The sequence below is a fragment of the Branchiostoma belcheri genome, unplaced genomic scaffold, assembly GCF_001625305.1.
Source record: "Branchiostoma belcheri isolate BF01 breed outbred unplaced genomic scaffold, Haploidv18h27 scaffold43, whole genome shotgun sequence".
Lineage (NCBI taxonomy): Eukaryota > Metazoa > Chordata > Leptocardii > Amphioxiformes > Branchiostomatidae > Branchiostoma > Branchiostoma belcheri.
The window spans coordinates 745,917-763,224 of NW_017804054.1; the positions used below are offsets into that span (position 1 = coordinate 745,917).

Sequence of the window (17,308 nt, forward strand, 5' to 3'; positions counted from 1 at the left end):
ATTAAATGTACATGTGTAGCTGTAGACACACAAAGAAGTTGCAAGGCAGAAAAACACACAACGTAAATAACACTGCAAGGACACAGTTGCTGCAGGACAATATAATCATGACTTATTAACATCATTCCTGGACAATAAAAATGATTACAGCTTTCAGTGGGAAAGAAAAATGTTATTTGTCATTATATGATGTTAGTAATTAATTACATCAGCCTACACAAAATTGCAGATCACACAATCACGATGATCCAAGTTATTCCTTCCTGAAACAACACTGTTCATTAGCTGGGATGATGAAAATGCGCTTGTTGAATCAGAAAGCTTTTTACTTTCAGGTAAGGAAGTATTGTTTTGGGTGGCTTAGCTGTGGGTTTGTATGTCTGTTTGTCACAGAGATTGACGGCATGTGGTTGGGAGAAGATTGACAGGTCTAGGCAGAATGACAGGTCAAAAGGTCAGACACAGGAAATGGGGTGAACTTGAGGGTCATAAAAATCCAAAGTACTGGAAGTCTGAAATCTCTGACCATCTTATTCATAAAGAGAGTTGAGCTGCTTGGCCAAGTGCTGATTAATTATGGATGAAACAAAGAAATTTCAGGAGGGCAGTACCAGGTTAGGAGAAATGTCTTGAAGAACTATGCTCATATCTGTCTTTCTGAGTTGATACCCACCAAGCTCCAATCAAGGAGACAAATAGAAATGCAGAATGCATTACACAGACATTTGTACATGGAGTAGAAAAGAGACTACTGAAGGAAACAGGGACAAAAGTTCTCAGTGGAACAAAATGTTCAGGCAGAACCAGATCACAGCTGCATTTATGTAAACATTTGGTGATAGGCTAGAAACAGAGTTAACATTCATTCTGATTGTTAGAAAGAATTTTTGGGAAGCACAGTAGAGTGACAGAAGGTTAGATGAGTAATGTGTGATGGGCTATATAAAGGACTTTAAAATATTACTGATACATGAAAGCTACCAGTACTACAAGATTACAATATTAGAAAGTCTATAGTTCATTTTTATCTGCTAATCTAAAATCAATATCATAATGAATGAGCATGAGTTATGATGATTGAAATGCATATTAGAAAATTTAATAATGATATTTGGGTATACTGAATTGAATAGGTACTTTGACATTTAGGTTAAGAAGAAGAAATGTAACTAGAAGAGTTGGAAGTTTTGTCCGGTAGTCACCTTTGAAGGAACGGAAGGGGACGTAACACACTTGGAGACAGAGGGGCTTCAAAGTCGGCGTCCATACCATGGTGGATGGGCACACCATGGTGGATGGGGATGGGACTGCTGCTTGTGACAGAAACAACCTACAGTCAGGGTCTACAGTGTATCCTTCCTCCCAACAACAGTGGTTACCCTGCCAGTCTCCAATGTGTGGGTGCAATGTGAGTCAGATCCAATAGGGGGCACTTCTTGCTGAGAAGTTTACTACCATCAGCCTTCAGAATTCGTCAAATTGTTCCAAAATTCATGAACTGTTTACATCTAGACTCTAAACCAAGTCCTTGGGATATCTCAAAAGAACATCATGACTTCCACATTTAAATTGTCCTGCTGCAGAATGCAGTTGGAGTCAGATATGGTAGGGGTGCTTATGGCTAAGTGCTACACTAAGCATTGCCACATGGCACTTACACTTGCCTTCATGTTTTCAAGGTCTTCATCACGTCGAAAAAGAGCTTTTACATATTATATTTGATACAACTGTTGTGTGACAGAGTTTGATTAGTAAATTGACTGTTGCATGTGACCACTGCTTGTCGTAGCCCTCTTCCACCCAATTTTGCACATTGGTAACCACTGTGTTTTCCTCGCCTTTACCTCCATTCAGTACTAACATGCTTGTTAATCTTTTTAAACTACAGATAGGTTAATATCTGGTTAGTTGTTTAGTTACAGGCCAGAGCGGCTAGCAGTATTAGAAGCAGTATATCTCCTTCAGAACAAGGACCAAGTGCAAGGTCCCTTTGAAAGATGTTGACATCAACAAGCTTATTCATATGTTTATTTTACTGCAAAGCATATTTGCAGTCTGTGGCAAAATCACTGAACTGCAAAAAGGCAAGACTTAATAACAGCAAGCAAAAAGCAACATACATGTAGGTCTTTTCATGGATCTCATTGCATGCTGGGAGGCATGAGGCACTATGGGTAATATGGGAGGCAAACTTTGTTACCCACAGTGCCCTGCCTCTCCCAGCAGCCAATGAAACCAGTGAAAATGTCTACAGGCTGATGATTGACATGACATGTGCTTACCTGTGCCCAGTGCTGTGTTGGCGTTTCTTCAGTTTGGTGGAGCGGGGTGACAAAGTGGCCTCCTCCTCTTCCTTCAGGGAGTGATGCCACATGCCAGCAGGGATCGGCTCTGAACACAACAGTGATACACGTATTACGGATGTACTTGACTCTGGTCAAGTTGACAGGAACTTCGCAAGTGTATGAATTCTGGATATAACTATGGAGAACAATACAACACAAATGTTCTACATGTAATACTACCGGTAATAGAAGAAAGACCTGCATAACACATGTAGCACTAGCTGGTAATCAAAGACAGGAATAACCTTTTGAGATAACTTTTTCTGGGATCTTTGACCTAGGTTCCGTGTCTGTGGCATGTCTAGCATGTGAAAATTACTATGAAAACACAAACACACAAACAGGCATACCAAAAACAAAACTTACACTGTACACGGAGGTAATTGATTTACAGTACGCTGCTTAAATAATACAGAAACTAGAGCAGCTGCCTACCGTCCCCATCACCATGTTCATGGAGGCTGGCCAGGTCCAAGGGTGGGACGATATTCTGCAACAAAAACAGGAGAAATTGGTTTTATTACAACCAGAAAAAGGCAATTCACTCTGGTGTCTGGCTCTGGTTCCTCTCCAACAACATTCAACCTTTTTTTTTACATAATAACAGCTTTCAAGAGCTATCAAAACTCCATTTCCTCTGCCGGCATTACCTGTTCTCTAACTACTGTACTTCATACAGAGAAGCCAGTGCCAAGTACTGGCTCTCCAGTCTCTAATGGCTGTATCTTCAACATTATATATGATCATAGCATACTTGTCTAAGAGCTAAGATGACATTTCAAAGTCCACTTATAAATGCACTTCAGACAGAACCAATTTAACCATTTTTTTGCCTTCCCAGGCCTTTTCCAGGTCCACCAGCGCCTAGGCAAAGTACTGATGCCTTTTTTTTGTTAACCCTTTTTAGAACATATTTTAGAACTCATGTCAGTTACCTTTTGTTTATTTAGAACACTCTTTAGAACAACTTGTTATTTGTTTTGTTTATTCAGAACCTTTGTTTCTCGTTCTGAAAATCCTATGTAAACATTTCACTGATGAGTCTTTCTGATTCAAGCATGCGGCTTATACTTCCTAAAATTCTTATCATAAAATATCCCCCTCCTCCCGACGTGAGTGCTGGTTCTGAACCCACCTCTATGTCCTCAGGACTGGTGTCCTCATGCTTGGCAGGCTGTACTCTCTTTGGTTGTTCTTCCATCTTGACTTCCTCGATGTCTTCCTCGCTTATTCTCTGCACAAATGTGTCCTCTTCCTGGTCCTCCCCCCTAGAAAACAGGAAGCCAAACTTTTATAGACAATTCTTTAAGAATTGTTTAATGTAAACTCTTCCCCAGAGGCTAATTGCAAGTAGAAAAAGAACATTTAATAAAGAAAAAAACATTAACAATGGTAACAATATTCTAAATCTAGAACAAGAAACCTAACTCCTAAATATACTGGGTTTGACTTCTCTCTTTTTTGAAAGATGAAGACAAAAGTGACTTCTTTATCATTGAAACAGACAAATGATCCCGCTTTTTCTGTAGTGTGTGCTTTCAAATCTTAAGAAATTAGGGCAGTTTCCTTTTTATCTGTAAGATAGGGTAGAATTTGGTGGCTTCATCTAAAATCTCACTTCTTTTGTGGCCATAGAAAGTACAGCTTGAAAAAAAAGTGTTCTACAGGACCTACAGGATTTGCAGATTCTTTCCCACACTTGTAACATTTTATATTGTCCTCTTTCTACTCTCATACAAAGGTAGATATATCATACGGCAATTAGCGAGCACTTGAGAGAAATAATTGCCGCAGCCAGCGCTGCATCATTACATCTACCAACAGTCCCATTATCTGCAGGATGTAGGCACTTGAAGCGAAGGAAATGGAGCGCTAATGATCCATTTTACATTCTTCAGCCTCAAGTACTTATGGAAAAATACCCTCAGCTAGCACTGGCACCGCATGGAAGCCCTACGAGTCCAATCATATTTAGGAAGACTTCGGATTGCTACAGTACTTGATTTGAAACTTATCTCCTGCAGCATATGACAATTAGGAGGAATCTGCCAAAGAAGTGGAAGATGGCTCATTAGTACACCAGTTTGAGAATACAAAGATGCATTCCTTCTTCCTGAATATGACTGGATTCATAGATCTTCTGCCATGGGATGTTGGCTGTCACAATTTTCATGTTCATACTGAGTACAAAAGTTGGTCTACCAGTATAAGCAAATGATATTTTAGCAAACCACTGTGCTATGTGTAGTAAGGGCTATTCAAATGTTCAAATTCCAATTCCAAATTGCACTTACTTCGATTTTCGAGATGGTTTCCTTCTCTTTGGTGCGGAAGCTCTGTTCACTGTTAGCTGAAACAATCATGATGACAATAATTTCAATATTTCAGTGTTAATCAACATGGCAATTGTTGTGGTCAGCTTGATTAATCTGTAAGGAAAAAATGATGTAGGAAGTCATTTACTGGTGTGAACAACATAATGCCTAATTTACATAAGGGTTTTATCCTATGAAGATGGCTTGTAAGGTTCAAATGTAAATTGTTACAGCTTGTCAATAGTTTAAGAGCTTGCCCAACATTATCAGAATGAAAAGGGAAAAATAAGTAAAACAAACTTACAGAAGATAAGGGCTCACAACTGTCAAGAGTTGGGAAGACATCATCACTGTCATCAAAGTCATCTGATTCCACATGTTTCTTCACCTCTAGTGACCTTGGGAGAGGAGGAACATTCTTTCAGTTAGACAAGTTGTCCAATTATTCTATGCACTTTGGATAATTTCTACTTGAAAGCAAGAAAAGTTTCCACTGAGGGCTCTTTCATGCAAAACAAGAAATCAGACTTTTGGGAAGAATTATGGGTCTTCATGTAATTTAATCAGGTATTACCCCACTTCCTGAATTCCTCCACATACCACCCATATGTGTACTTCCTTTCAGGCTTGAACTTCCTATTAATCAACAGTTGAGATCACCTCTCACTCTACACCACTGTCGCTACTTGGACAAACAGACACAAAACCCCACAACTCGGCCACCAAAAAACAATACTTCTGTATACGTCCAGGAGGTAACAAAGTCCACTGTACCTGCGAGGGCTGGGTGTGGGAGCGTCCTCCACCCGAAGCCTGGGACTACTGGTGCTCCGTGGTCTGGGAACTGGCCGTTCCTTGGGGTTACTCAGTGTTGTTGTGTCGTCTTCAGCGTGAGGTATGGTGATTGCCATTGCAACTGGTTCTTCTTCCATAGTCTCCTAGAGAGAGAGAGAGAAAAATTAAAGGAAAGCACTTTTCAGTAAGAAATCTGCAGGAAATTTAACATTCTACCAACACAGATGAACTTTCATGAAAATTAACAAATATTTTATGGCATTTTCACACATTTTCTTTATCAATGAATCAGGCAGGTGCTAAGCGCCATGTAGGTGGTGGATCCAGTGATGATTTTAAACGAAAACCCTCCATTAAAAAAATTTAAAGCTGACACTGGTCCCTTGTTTTTATACGCAATACACTTTCCTCAGAGTACAGTAAAAAGTACAGTTTTTAATGCTTAAGAAAAGAGCAAAGAAAATGACTGACCTCTTCGCGAGGCTCTTGCGTTTCGAAAAGTTCAAAGGCTTGAGAATTTGGTCTCTGTCGTCTCGGACGGGCTGCTGGCCTGTCGTCGCCGACGGGCGCGGAGCTTTGGTCCACGTCAAAAATCTTGACCTTCTCCTGGAAGGACAATGTGGCTGATATGTCTTCTTCTTCAGCTGCCTGCAAACTACGGGACAGAGAAACAAACCTGTTATATAAGTAGCTATTCATGTCCCGAAATCTGGGTCTACCGTAATCATTGGTAATTAAAGCATGCTGCTATATATGGGTTCATTTTCTGCACATAAGTGCGCGGTACTATTTCCATCATCCTAAAGGTAAGTACGTCCAATTTGCCAAGACTGCATCTCTTTCATGAAGAAAGTGTAATGATGGAAATCCACTAGGATTGCATCAAAGTTAAAAAATACAATGTTACAAGCTGCACAAGGTTTGGGCTTGATAAACAAGTCTATTAAAGTACCCTACCATATTAATGATAAGACAAGACTGGCTAAAATAGTGATGAAATGTGGTCTATTACAGATAATGTTGGAATGAAGATGGAAGACCACACCTTTGGTTTTTAAAATGATTATCAAATATAGACATTCCGATCCACTCTTCCTGCAACCATCTCTACTGGACAAGCATACACACAAACCCACAGGCAAACCTACCCAAAACAATGAGAAAATTTATTGCAAATCCACGCCCGAGGGCTAATTGCAAGAACATGATAACAACAATAAACAGTAAAAATGATAATAAGTAATGCTAATGCTACTTTAGATATACATTTGTAGTTATTGTTGCTCCATTAGATGTTGCTCCTCTGTAGATATTGTAGCTATTTAACAATACCTCCATACCCACAAGTAATCAATACAAAGAATTGTCTCACCTATCTACTTTATCAACTGGGCCTCTATTGTTACTGTCCTCTGGGATATATTCTTCTGATGACTCGGTGTCGTGTCTTCTGTCTTCCTCGAGTTTCTTCTGGCGTCTACGCCGCCTAGGAGTTGGCACTGGAGCTGGAAGTTAAATGTTGGAAGAGTTCATACTTTATTTGAATATGTAATTTTAATATGAAAAGTTTTTGACGTCATTCCCTAGCAAAGAGGTTTTAGCAATTAAAAATAAAAGATTATTTGTGAATTTATTGGCATGACCAAGAGATGGTCTGACATACTTTCAATGTGCCTAATAGGACAGAACCCTTGTTGTAAACAAGCCCTTAGGCCACACCAATTTAATTTCTTGGTTAACAGATTTTTCTAGAAAAATAATGGAGCGGGCGGGCGAAAAATAAATAAAAATAAAAACAGCCCTAGGCATCCTATTATGGCCCAAAATGGTAGGATAGGAGCCATAAAGTCAACACACCAGGCTGGTTCAAAATTTAAACAATGAATTTTGAACTTTTAATGATACCACTGCATTGAAAGATGGAACAACTGTAACAACTAGGATGAAAAGGACTTGAAATACTCTGTGCATATGCATTTTTGTGCACCCAAAATTTGAGCTGTGTGACTACATGTATTTCTTAGCTGTGCTGAGGTAACCAAATCCCCTGCCACTCTACTAAATTCTAAACACAAGCAAACAACCACACAACCAAAAACGATTATGTATAACCTCCATACATGTACATGTAACTTGTCCTTCGCCAAGTCTACTGTAAACTTAATCAGCAATTTACAATATACCAGCAAGATGTATCATAGGTCTTCTTACCATCTTTAGGAGAATCTAGTGGGTCGTTGAGGCTGACATCCAGTCCCTGGAGAGTGGTGTCCAGCTCCACTGGTGCACTGCCCTCCGAGCTACTGCTGTTCCCAAACATGTGCTTGGTCACCGTCTCATGGATGGTCTGCTCCACAACCCTGTACACCACACCACAGCAGTTACAAACATCGTCACACAACAGCATTTTGTATTCTCCTCCAACCATCCCGCGTCATGCATTATGTATGTCGGAAATTTTCGCTGCAATTATGGCAGTAGGCAGTTTTAGAGCTAATACATGGATGTGATGTATGCTGACTTGATACAGGAACTGGATTGTTCCCTTGGACACGTTCCAACATATCTGTCAACTAGACCAGTCTAGACCGGTATTCAAAAGGCCAAGGTAATCACTGATACCATGTGCAAGCTATTACATGTAAAAGTGTACTACTGTAACAACTTCTTGTATCCAAATTTATGGACAACTATAATACTTGGTTCAGGGTCCTGAACCCAATTCCTCTGCATTGATTTCTTTGGGGATGCTGGCAAAAACATATAATAAATATTGGCATACGACCGTGCTTGGCAATTGCACAATGAATTGCAAAACATTGCATCATCCCAAAATGTAATACTATATTTACATGTAAGCAGTTATTACAATACAGTCATTGCAGTCATAGCATACATAACTTTCTTTACATACAAACAGTACTGTACTAGAGAAGTTTGAAATATTTTCTAGCCAATGCAATACAATATACATACTGGTTATCAAAATGACTTAAGACTTACATGTACATATTAAAAAAATTGTATGCTTTTTTTCTTCAAGCATAGTCAAAAGAAAAGACTGGCATTCCAAAGTGAAATCAAAGACAGCATAAAGTCTAAATCAGAGAAGGCACTTACTCTTGAACAAACGAGCCAACAATGGGTGAATAAGTGGTGGCATCACTGAGGGAAAGAAACCATACAGAAGTGCACTGTTAATTCCCTAGAAGTGATGGTTATGCAGTGCTGCAGTCTTATCTAATTGAAACACAGTACTGTAATGTGCCAGTAGGAGAACATATCAAACAGCAGAACCACAACATAAAAACAGTAACTATACAAGTACGTGCAGTCTCCAAGTAGATTTAGGGATCAGCTCAGTGCTTTCCACATTTTTGAAACTTTGTGTAAGTCTTTCTGGCTGGTCTAGCTGGATATTTATACATGTAACGTTATATCTTCCCCCCAAGCCAACACAGAAAAACATGGACCACAAGAAAAACATATAAAAGCCTCAAAAACAGGCAAAATACATAGAGCCAAACCCTACATCTGCTTGGAGATTTACTGCATACGTGTGTATGTGTTTGAAAACTCCATCTATAACCCCTGCATTATTGAAATTCTATGACCTACGATGTACAACATAAATATTCTTTAGCTATTGAGAAATATCTACATGTAGCTGGGACTTCAAAATTCCATCCCATGCCCTTAGGATTAATAATGATGAAAAATGGCTTTCTCAAGTAATCAACTAGATGAGATAAAATGATCAGACTATGTCTGGGCCTTAAATAACCATAATGCACATGTCTTAATCAAAATTGCGTTTGAGTATTACAGTTGCACATCTCTAAAATCATGGCAGCTATATATAGCTAAAACCAACAAGGCAATTTTGCCTGTGACTGCAAATTTTAACAATGTATGATTTAGCAATGTGAACTATTCAAAATTGCTCTACACAAATGTACCAACCTGGACTCACATGTAACAGCGTAATGTTTACAATTTAACATGCAATCAGAATACTACCCATTCAATAGAATCTTGCCTTTTTCAAAACAGAATGTTTAAAATTACGTGGGAGACCGTTTCAAGACTCTACCCACCTGTCATAAACAAATGGAGACTCGCTTCTGTCATCTTCTATAGAGCTCGTGCTGCAAGACACCAGAATGGGATAAATGAGCGACGGAGGGAATTCAGCGCACAGCTCTTGGTTAATATGACTTCCCAGCCTCATGGTGATTACCGGGCACAAATTATGTGATAGTGGCAGCCCCAGTAACCAAGAAAAATGGCCCCAGGCAGTGTCAATTACATCAAGCAGTATTTTTGTGAGGGAAGCATGTGGATATGGCATGACCGTGACTTACCTGGCTAACACAAGGGATTTGCTTGTTTAACATCACTATCATTTCTTCTGAATTAGAGAAGGTGGAGGAAAGCTACATTTGTGTAAACATTCTTGATGATATTTAGACAAACTGTGTAGAATGATGGTCTTCAGGTAACAGATAACGACTGATGTTAGCTTCACGTAACGTAACTACATGCATACAGTAAGTATTGATGTGAACCAGCAAGCAACCTGACCCTTGCACGAGCTTCAGTTCCAAAAGTCTCATGTTTCTGGCTGGAATGGGGGCGGGGGTGTTCTGGGTCAATCTGATATCAGAACAACCAGACTCATCACAAATCAAGGCCATGTCCGATATATGGTCAACTTTGACACATATTACATTGGTGAATAAAATTTATAAGAGTGACTGATCCCTTTATTGTACAAATAAAACAAGACATCATTGATTTCATCTTCAGGGAAGTATGCAATCCTTGGCTTTTTGATTTCTCCCATCTATGTTGTCTTGTCATTGCATTACTACAGTAGCTGTTTCAAATGTGAACTTGAAACCCTGAAATGCCTACTGTGAAATTGAGTCTCAGGTAACTTCAGTCAACATTCATATGTTGTAGCGACAAGGGACTTTGTTGAAAAATTATCCACAACACATGTTGAAAAATGTACATGCAAAGACAACTACTTTTTTCACACCCTGGCATTAGCACTGAGGTTTTTAGAGGATGTTATCCATGACATCAAATTTGCCTTGCCACACATTCGGTTGAATAATGTTGGTTGGGACATGCAAGGTTACGGCTTGCGTCAGTGCACCGGGCTGATTTGCTACGGGTTTTAAGTGGATGTGAGAATTCCACAGTTTTTTTCATCTACCCTACAGAGTGGTATCACCATTTGCAGATGAATTGCAACCAAGGCCTTGGCTTGAATAATAATATTCTTGAGGTTCAAGTATAACGTCTCTGTGGCTGGATGTTTTACAACTATTCTTAACCACACCAATGGAGTCAGTTGCGCATTAACAGAATGAGTGGATGTAGGGATTCAAATCTAAATTTTCCATTCAATGTAACACAGATATCATTTTTTATAAAAAATCTAAATATGAATGAAATTTGAGCAGTGCATAATAGTAATACAGTTGTAGAACACAGAAGAAATATTCTAAACACAAAAAATCAATGTGTGATGCATACCTTGCCCTGAGATAATCCTTGGTGGTCCCAGAAGCATCTACAATGTTTATCTGTACATTGTGGTTGCTGTCCTCATATTTGGCACTGTTGTAAACTTTTGGCTGGTCTTCACTTGCACCCTGTGGACAAAGATAACAGCTTATATTAGCCTTAATAGGCATTGACCTCAGTGATAATTTCTACAAATTTACTCCCCCTTTTCACTAGAGGCTGTGACCAATGTGCGATCAAGGATCTGACAGATCACTCAATGATTTTTTTTTTACATACTGTGTGTTTTGTTGTCTTTTAAGTCAAGACTTATGCATCTGCATATATGAAGTGGAATATGTCCAAGGGTCTCACAAATCTAGTTTTGGTTGGATGTTTGTGTCCCATTATAAAAACCCCCTAGGTCCTTGAATTGTAGAGACAGAAGAGTGTCCACCACCTGGCCATTACGGGAAGCCTCCTCTTCTTCAGCCTTCCTTTTAAGGGCCTCTTTGTAAGTGGGGTTGGGCCTAGGGGGAGGGGTCTTCCTTTCCTTCACCTGAGCCACCAACCAAGGGACAGCCAGGCCAAAGAAGAATTAGAAATGCTCACAATGTCCATTCAATTTGCATGATTGGGACATCACAAAGCTAAATTGTTTAGCAGATTAAGCAGTACAGGTTTTGAAAGAAAGAAAGAAGTACAGGAAGGTATCTTCATCAAGTTTAAGTTAGTGATGACACAGGAAAGGGATGAAGTAGATAGGAAGAATCTAGACATCATTGCGTTTCATTTGTACAAAGTTTAGAGAAAGCAAGATTAAGCATTCGGGGCCAGTGTATAATCTATGTTTAGACTACATTAAAGCCTGCTACCAAATCAAACATACCTGGATACACTTTGATGAGTAAGGTGAAGTTTCACCCTCCTCCAACAGTAGTTCATCGTAGTCGTCTATAAACCTCTTGACTATCTGGTTGGTGATGCCCTGTTCTCTCAGGCCTGCCACGCCATCAGGACACCTGCCAGAAACATTCCACAGTTACAGCTGCCCCGCATGGAATAAGTAGCCCATTATATGGGCCACAATAACTTAATTAAACAAAAGGAAATCTGCAAAATCTAATTACAAACCTTACTACCTCTGTTCAGAACTTGATCTGAAATTCTTGAGCTAACTTCAAAATTTTAAACGGGTAATACACCAAAGGATATAATACTTTTTCTGACACTTAGAAGTCAAGAATATACTGTATACTGGTGTAAAATTATTACTACCTTTACATACATAATCCTTCACAAATTTATTATCAAGGAGCACCAGTGCACCCAAAAATTAGGTGCATAGCTCCAATTTTGGGTGCACAAAATTTCCAGCCATGACAATGTATAGCCAAATGACAGGTATGTATCTTGCCACAATGACATGATGCTGTTAGAACATGACAGACAAGTCTCTGTCACAAGGTAAAGGTAATCTGACGTACTTGAAGAGGTTGGGACCGAAGACAATGGCCAGCTGCATGGAGCCCATCTTGTTGGTGTCCTGTTGAGATGAAACCTTGACTAGGAACTGGATAAGGTACTTCAGCAGACTGTAGTGCTCAGATGGTAGCTTATCGATCAGCAGTCTGCCAACAAAAAATAACGCAAATGTTAGCACTATCAGCAGTCCCTATTGACTTGGCAAGTGTGAACCAGTAGAATCTAGCTGATAGGATGGACGTATAAATCTTAAAAGTCTGCCTCTGGAATGACCCTAGCAATAAATCAAGCTTTTAAACAATGAAATAACTTATTTTCAGGACATCTTTTGATCTTGGCTGAACTATACTATCTATCAACAGGCTGTTATGATAGAAACTTGTTGTGAATTTGCCAGGTCTACCAAAATAAATCCAAACGACCCAAAGGAAATAAGTTCTCTTGACGTCAGAGACAGAGGAACAGACATCCACCGTGAAACAAGGTTATCCAGGCAAAAGTACTTAAATGGTTCTGACATGTTAAGATTCTAGCCTTGCCCTTTTGGACATGAATGGATCGATACAGTGACGTCATTCTGTATCCATCAGTCAGCTTATCAGAGAAGCACAAAATGGCTTTGTGTCACATTGATTTAGTACGGTATGTCAGAAAGGCTACAAGAATCAAAGATTTCAAACTTCTGGGAAGTACTCTCATATCAATTAGGATTTGCCACGGTCAATATTGACCAACGGAGGCCATATATATAGAAAAGTGTAGATAGGGTTTTCATAGATTCATTGGAACCCTCCTCACGTTGAAATGGCTAAGGTCTGACCAAAGTGTTGTTGGTTGCTGTACTGATATAGCATTTTAAATCTTCATAATCTACATACTCATAAAGTAGATGAGATGAATATTTTACCTGAGTTGTCGTCTACACTCCACTGGATCGTTCAGGAAATCTGCAACACAGAGAAAACGGAGAATGAAGGACATGTGGCAACACTTCCTCTTGTAAAGTTTTGTCTGGCAAGGCTACCACGAAAACTGAACTTGTCAACAGGAGCGTCTCATAATTTGGTAACAAGCACTGTAACAAATACACCTACCCCACAGAAAGAATATCAGCTGTGCTTCTTCCAATTGCACGGTAGAAGGGCCGTTGTACTTGTACAGTGATGTATTACTTTTTACACACTGACAGTCCATTAAAAATGTCGAGTTCTGAACATGTAACAAACAACTAAACATATATGGGTTTACCCTTATCTTTTGGACAAACCACTTTCTTTTAAGGGGGAGGATCATAAATATAGTTTAATGTTTCCATGCACATTGTGAGATTATTGTTCAAGATTTGTTTTGCTGTTTTATACTTACAGAAACTGGGAAAGGTTTGACACCATATAGTCATAATCTAAGATACAAGAGCTACTAAACTAAAGCTTTGTTCTGTGTTCAACCCTCATGAAAATGGTTTACTCCACCTGTTTTGGTAATGACAGATTAAAGATAGACCAGTCAGAGACATCATATTGAGCCAATGACCCTTCCAAGAACTGGTTCAGACTAGTCTGCTCTGCACTGGTACTAAATATACGGTAAGGCGTAGGAGGACGGAACTAATATATCTAATTTCACGATAATCATCATTATAGGATATATACATGTACATTAAAGCACTGATGAAAAGGCAGCTGACAGAGTACATGTATCTGTGGTGCCAAAACTCTAGCTACAGGCTCCATGTACTGTGCGATTGATGTCAGTCTATGTAAGCATAACACTTTTCTAGTAATCATTATTAATAATGGTAACAGCAAAATGGACACGTCACTATAACATACCACAATACTATCTGTATCCCCATGTGTACAGTACCATACCAGCAATGGGCTGTGGCGTCTGAGGATGGCATGGCTTCAATACCAAAGTGCGCTAAAGATGGATATTGTTTCCCATACCACAGTGTTACTGCAGTAAACCCTACCCTACCCATTGGATCATCAAACAAAAATGCTTCACCATATCTAAACAGGGAAGTACTTTTTCATGACAACCGTGTAAGTGTAAAAGGCAATAGAACAGATCAGGCATACAAATTTTACTTGGATAACACACTTCAAAGCAGTCTGATATAACAGTGCAACAAATATTTCTCTAATAAATGGCAATGCAATTTTACCAACTATTAGATTAATTTTGAGCTTGTTTTCAAGACAATCTAATACATGTGTTACCAGTATACGTATGTCAGAAAGCAAATCCTCAATAAAGCAAATTTGCATTGAGAAATTATCCCCACAGAAATATGCCAAAACCTATGCATGCATATTGTCATTCTTTGAACAAAGTCTGTATGTGCAAAGGATTAATGAGATATTTGACTTCTAGTAACCCCTCTGTCCCACTGCCTCTCCACATACACAATGTTAATGAAGTTCACCATTCATGAAAACAATTCCTGAGATGTTCATATTGATTAGATTAGATTTGCTGTTTACCCTTTCTTGGAACACAGTTCATAAACACATGGTTGGCCACACCACCATTGACTATCCTAGATATCAACCTTGTTACATCATTAACTGTACATAACACTTCGCAACTCCAGAATCTATTTCACTTCCCACCTTATATTGGTTATCATAAAATTGTTTTAGCACTGCAAACATTCCCGTATGATACATTATACTTTAGACAGTACCATAAGTGTATGCACTTCTACATTGTAGTTCCAACAACAGAGCAATATGATGTAAGAAATGTACATGAACCCTTATCAATCGTCCTGGATACCACAGGTTCCTCTGTCAGACATTCATCAAGATCAGGATGAAGACAAACTTACCACCATCATAGTACATACTCTACAGGGAGGGGGTCATTGACCGTTGTAAAGTCTAGTAAGGACCAACATGCAGTTAGGAAACTTCAAATGTTAGTAGTGTACATTTGTAGAGAGCCCAGAATGCAGAACTGAAGTAATCATAAGATCTGAAAGTATTTGGACGTTTTAGTTACATGTATACTTTTAACAAGTAGAAAAATTGAGCAATCATACATCAAGAAGATACAGGCATACCAAAGTGATGCAGGCACATGGCCGTCCCATCACTATTGATTGGCCTAAATACCACTGGACATTTGGACATTACTCAGGTTTGATAATCCGGGATAGATTTCCCCATGGCCATTACTGGGAATATCACTATGGGTCAATGACCCAATTGAGGGGTTACTGTACATCTTGGAAATTTTGTGGCGTTTTTTTATTCTTGCAACTTTTGCTATGACCTTACCGTGAATTAATAACACAGTGAGTATGTCTCGATTGAATTACAAAATGTACTATAGAATTGTTTCACCTGCAATTGTTGACTGTAACTGTTTCACCCTACCATGAAATAAAACTAGTATGAAAATAAATGAATTTACAGTATTCTTTTTCCTATTATTCTGGCAGAAAACTAGATCATGGTCAACATGTTGTTGTCCATTGACATCACGTTGAGTTCCATGTGTCTGGCTGTGGCTTATCAGTCTGATGCTGGCTCAACTTTCAACACTACAAGACTGTACAAACATTCTTACTGTGCTAGCATTAAGAGAACTTTGCCAATTGACATGAGTTCTAATACATGTTACAGTAAATGTTGTGGTATTTCATAGATTGATCATTGAAAATGATAATCAGATAATGTACTTACATCAGATAATGTGACAATTCCCGAATCAAATGACAAAAGGTAAACATTGTGCACACACACAAACTGATGTAACATACATGTATGAAACATGATGTCGAGAAATGATAAAACTGACCAAGTGACTTACCTGTGATAAAATTAGACTTCCCAGCTGGAAGGAAAGACAGATAGCTCTGCTTTCTTCAAGACTCTTTTCTAAGACAACTTATAAATCATAAGATTTCATCCAAGTCTTCCCAGTAAATGTACTTAGAATGCCTGATCAACACTGCATACTTTGGACTTAATAAGTAAGACTGGCAAGGCCTTGAAGCTTCCCCTGGAGTCACAAACATGAACTTGTATGGGAAGAGGACTTACAAAAATGTAGTACCAAGTTTAAAAGGCGTGTGCAGCACGTCACGTATTCCTTGCATGGTTGTCAAAATACTTTGCTAACCCGGAGGCAGTCGTGCAAACCAGAATGTCCTACCTTGAAAATATTAGATACGGTATAAGCCGTAAATGATGGATCATTTTCACATCTATCTACCACTACTCAAAATTGGACTGCCAAGAAATATCATTTTGTATGGCATACTCAAACTGAACTGAACATGGACTACATCCTGATGCTCTAATTGTTCCGTGTCTGTTTGCATATACATTTTGTAAACTTCCGTAGTTATTTAGACATGCTAGGCACAGTGGGAACAATGACAGGAGCTTAGGTTAGAGGTCCTAGAAAGGTTGTAGAAAAGGTTATTTCATTTCCAATTTACAGTGCTATATGCATGTCTGATGCTGTATGGGAGCCAGTGGAAAAATACAGGGACAGAATCAGCAATGAATTTACAATAATGAATAAAACAAGAAATTCACAAATATTTCAGGGACCTATGAGGATATCGTACTTGTATGGGACCAATAATTTTGAACTCTGTATGAAAAAAAAAATTACTTTGGCCAGTATACTTCACATACAGATCCTCCAACAAGGGCAACGTTTTCCCTACAGAAATAGGCTGTTTTGTAGGTTACCTACGGTCACTGATCCAGCTCTACAGTGTACTAGATTTAGTATTCAACCCACGATAGCACCCAGCACTCCATTATGTGAACAGCTTACTAATTTCTCCACCATGCATCTTTCAATAGGATGCACAATTAAAGATTG

General features: G+C 38.9%; 1 protein-coding gene across 9 annotated transcripts in view; it reads right to left on the minus strand.

Moving 5' to 3' along the window:
• LOC109478325 (protein FAM13A-like) overlaps positions 1 to 17,308 on the minus strand; it is a 39,801-nt gene that overhangs the window by 4,408 nt on the left and 18,085 nt on the right. For 5 of the 9 annotated variants that reach the window (XM_019779817.1, XM_019779818.1, XM_019779814.1 and 2 more), the window contains 17 exons: positions 13,365 to 13,404; positions 12,460 to 12,603; positions 11,862 to 11,994; positions 11,433 to 11,531; positions 11,003 to 11,121; positions 9,553 to 9,603; positions 8,576 to 8,620; positions 7,667 to 7,815; positions 6,828 to 6,960; positions 5,927 to 6,110; positions 5,435 to 5,598; positions 4,965 to 5,058; positions 4,640 to 4,695; positions 3,481 to 3,613; positions 2,781 to 2,835; positions 2,283 to 2,391; positions 1,203 to 1,310 (listed from right to left, as the gene is read on the minus strand). In XM_019779817.1, coding sequence (XP_019635376.1) covers positions 1,203 to 1,310; positions 2,283 to 2,391; positions 2,781 to 2,835; positions 3,481 to 3,613; positions 4,640 to 4,695; positions 4,965 to 5,058; positions 5,435 to 5,598; positions 5,927 to 6,110; positions 6,828 to 6,960; positions 7,667 to 7,815; positions 8,576 to 8,620; positions 9,553 to 9,603; positions 11,003 to 11,121; positions 11,433 to 11,531; positions 11,862 to 11,994; positions 12,460 to 12,603; positions 13,365 to 13,404 — 1,816 coding nt within the window. Of the gene's footprint in view, positions 1 to 1,202; positions 1,311 to 2,282; positions 2,392 to 2,780; positions 2,836 to 3,480; positions 3,614 to 4,639; positions 4,696 to 4,964; positions 5,059 to 5,434; positions 5,599 to 5,926; positions 6,111 to 6,827; positions 6,961 to 7,666; positions 7,816 to 8,575; positions 8,621 to 9,552; positions 9,604 to 11,002; positions 11,122 to 11,432; positions 11,532 to 11,861; positions 11,995 to 12,459; positions 12,604 to 13,364; positions 13,405 to 13,551; positions 13,667 to 17,308 lie in introns of those variants that run through there. The other 4 variants (XM_019779819.1, XM_019779822.1, XM_019779821.1 and 1 more) reach the window with 3 other exon arrangements.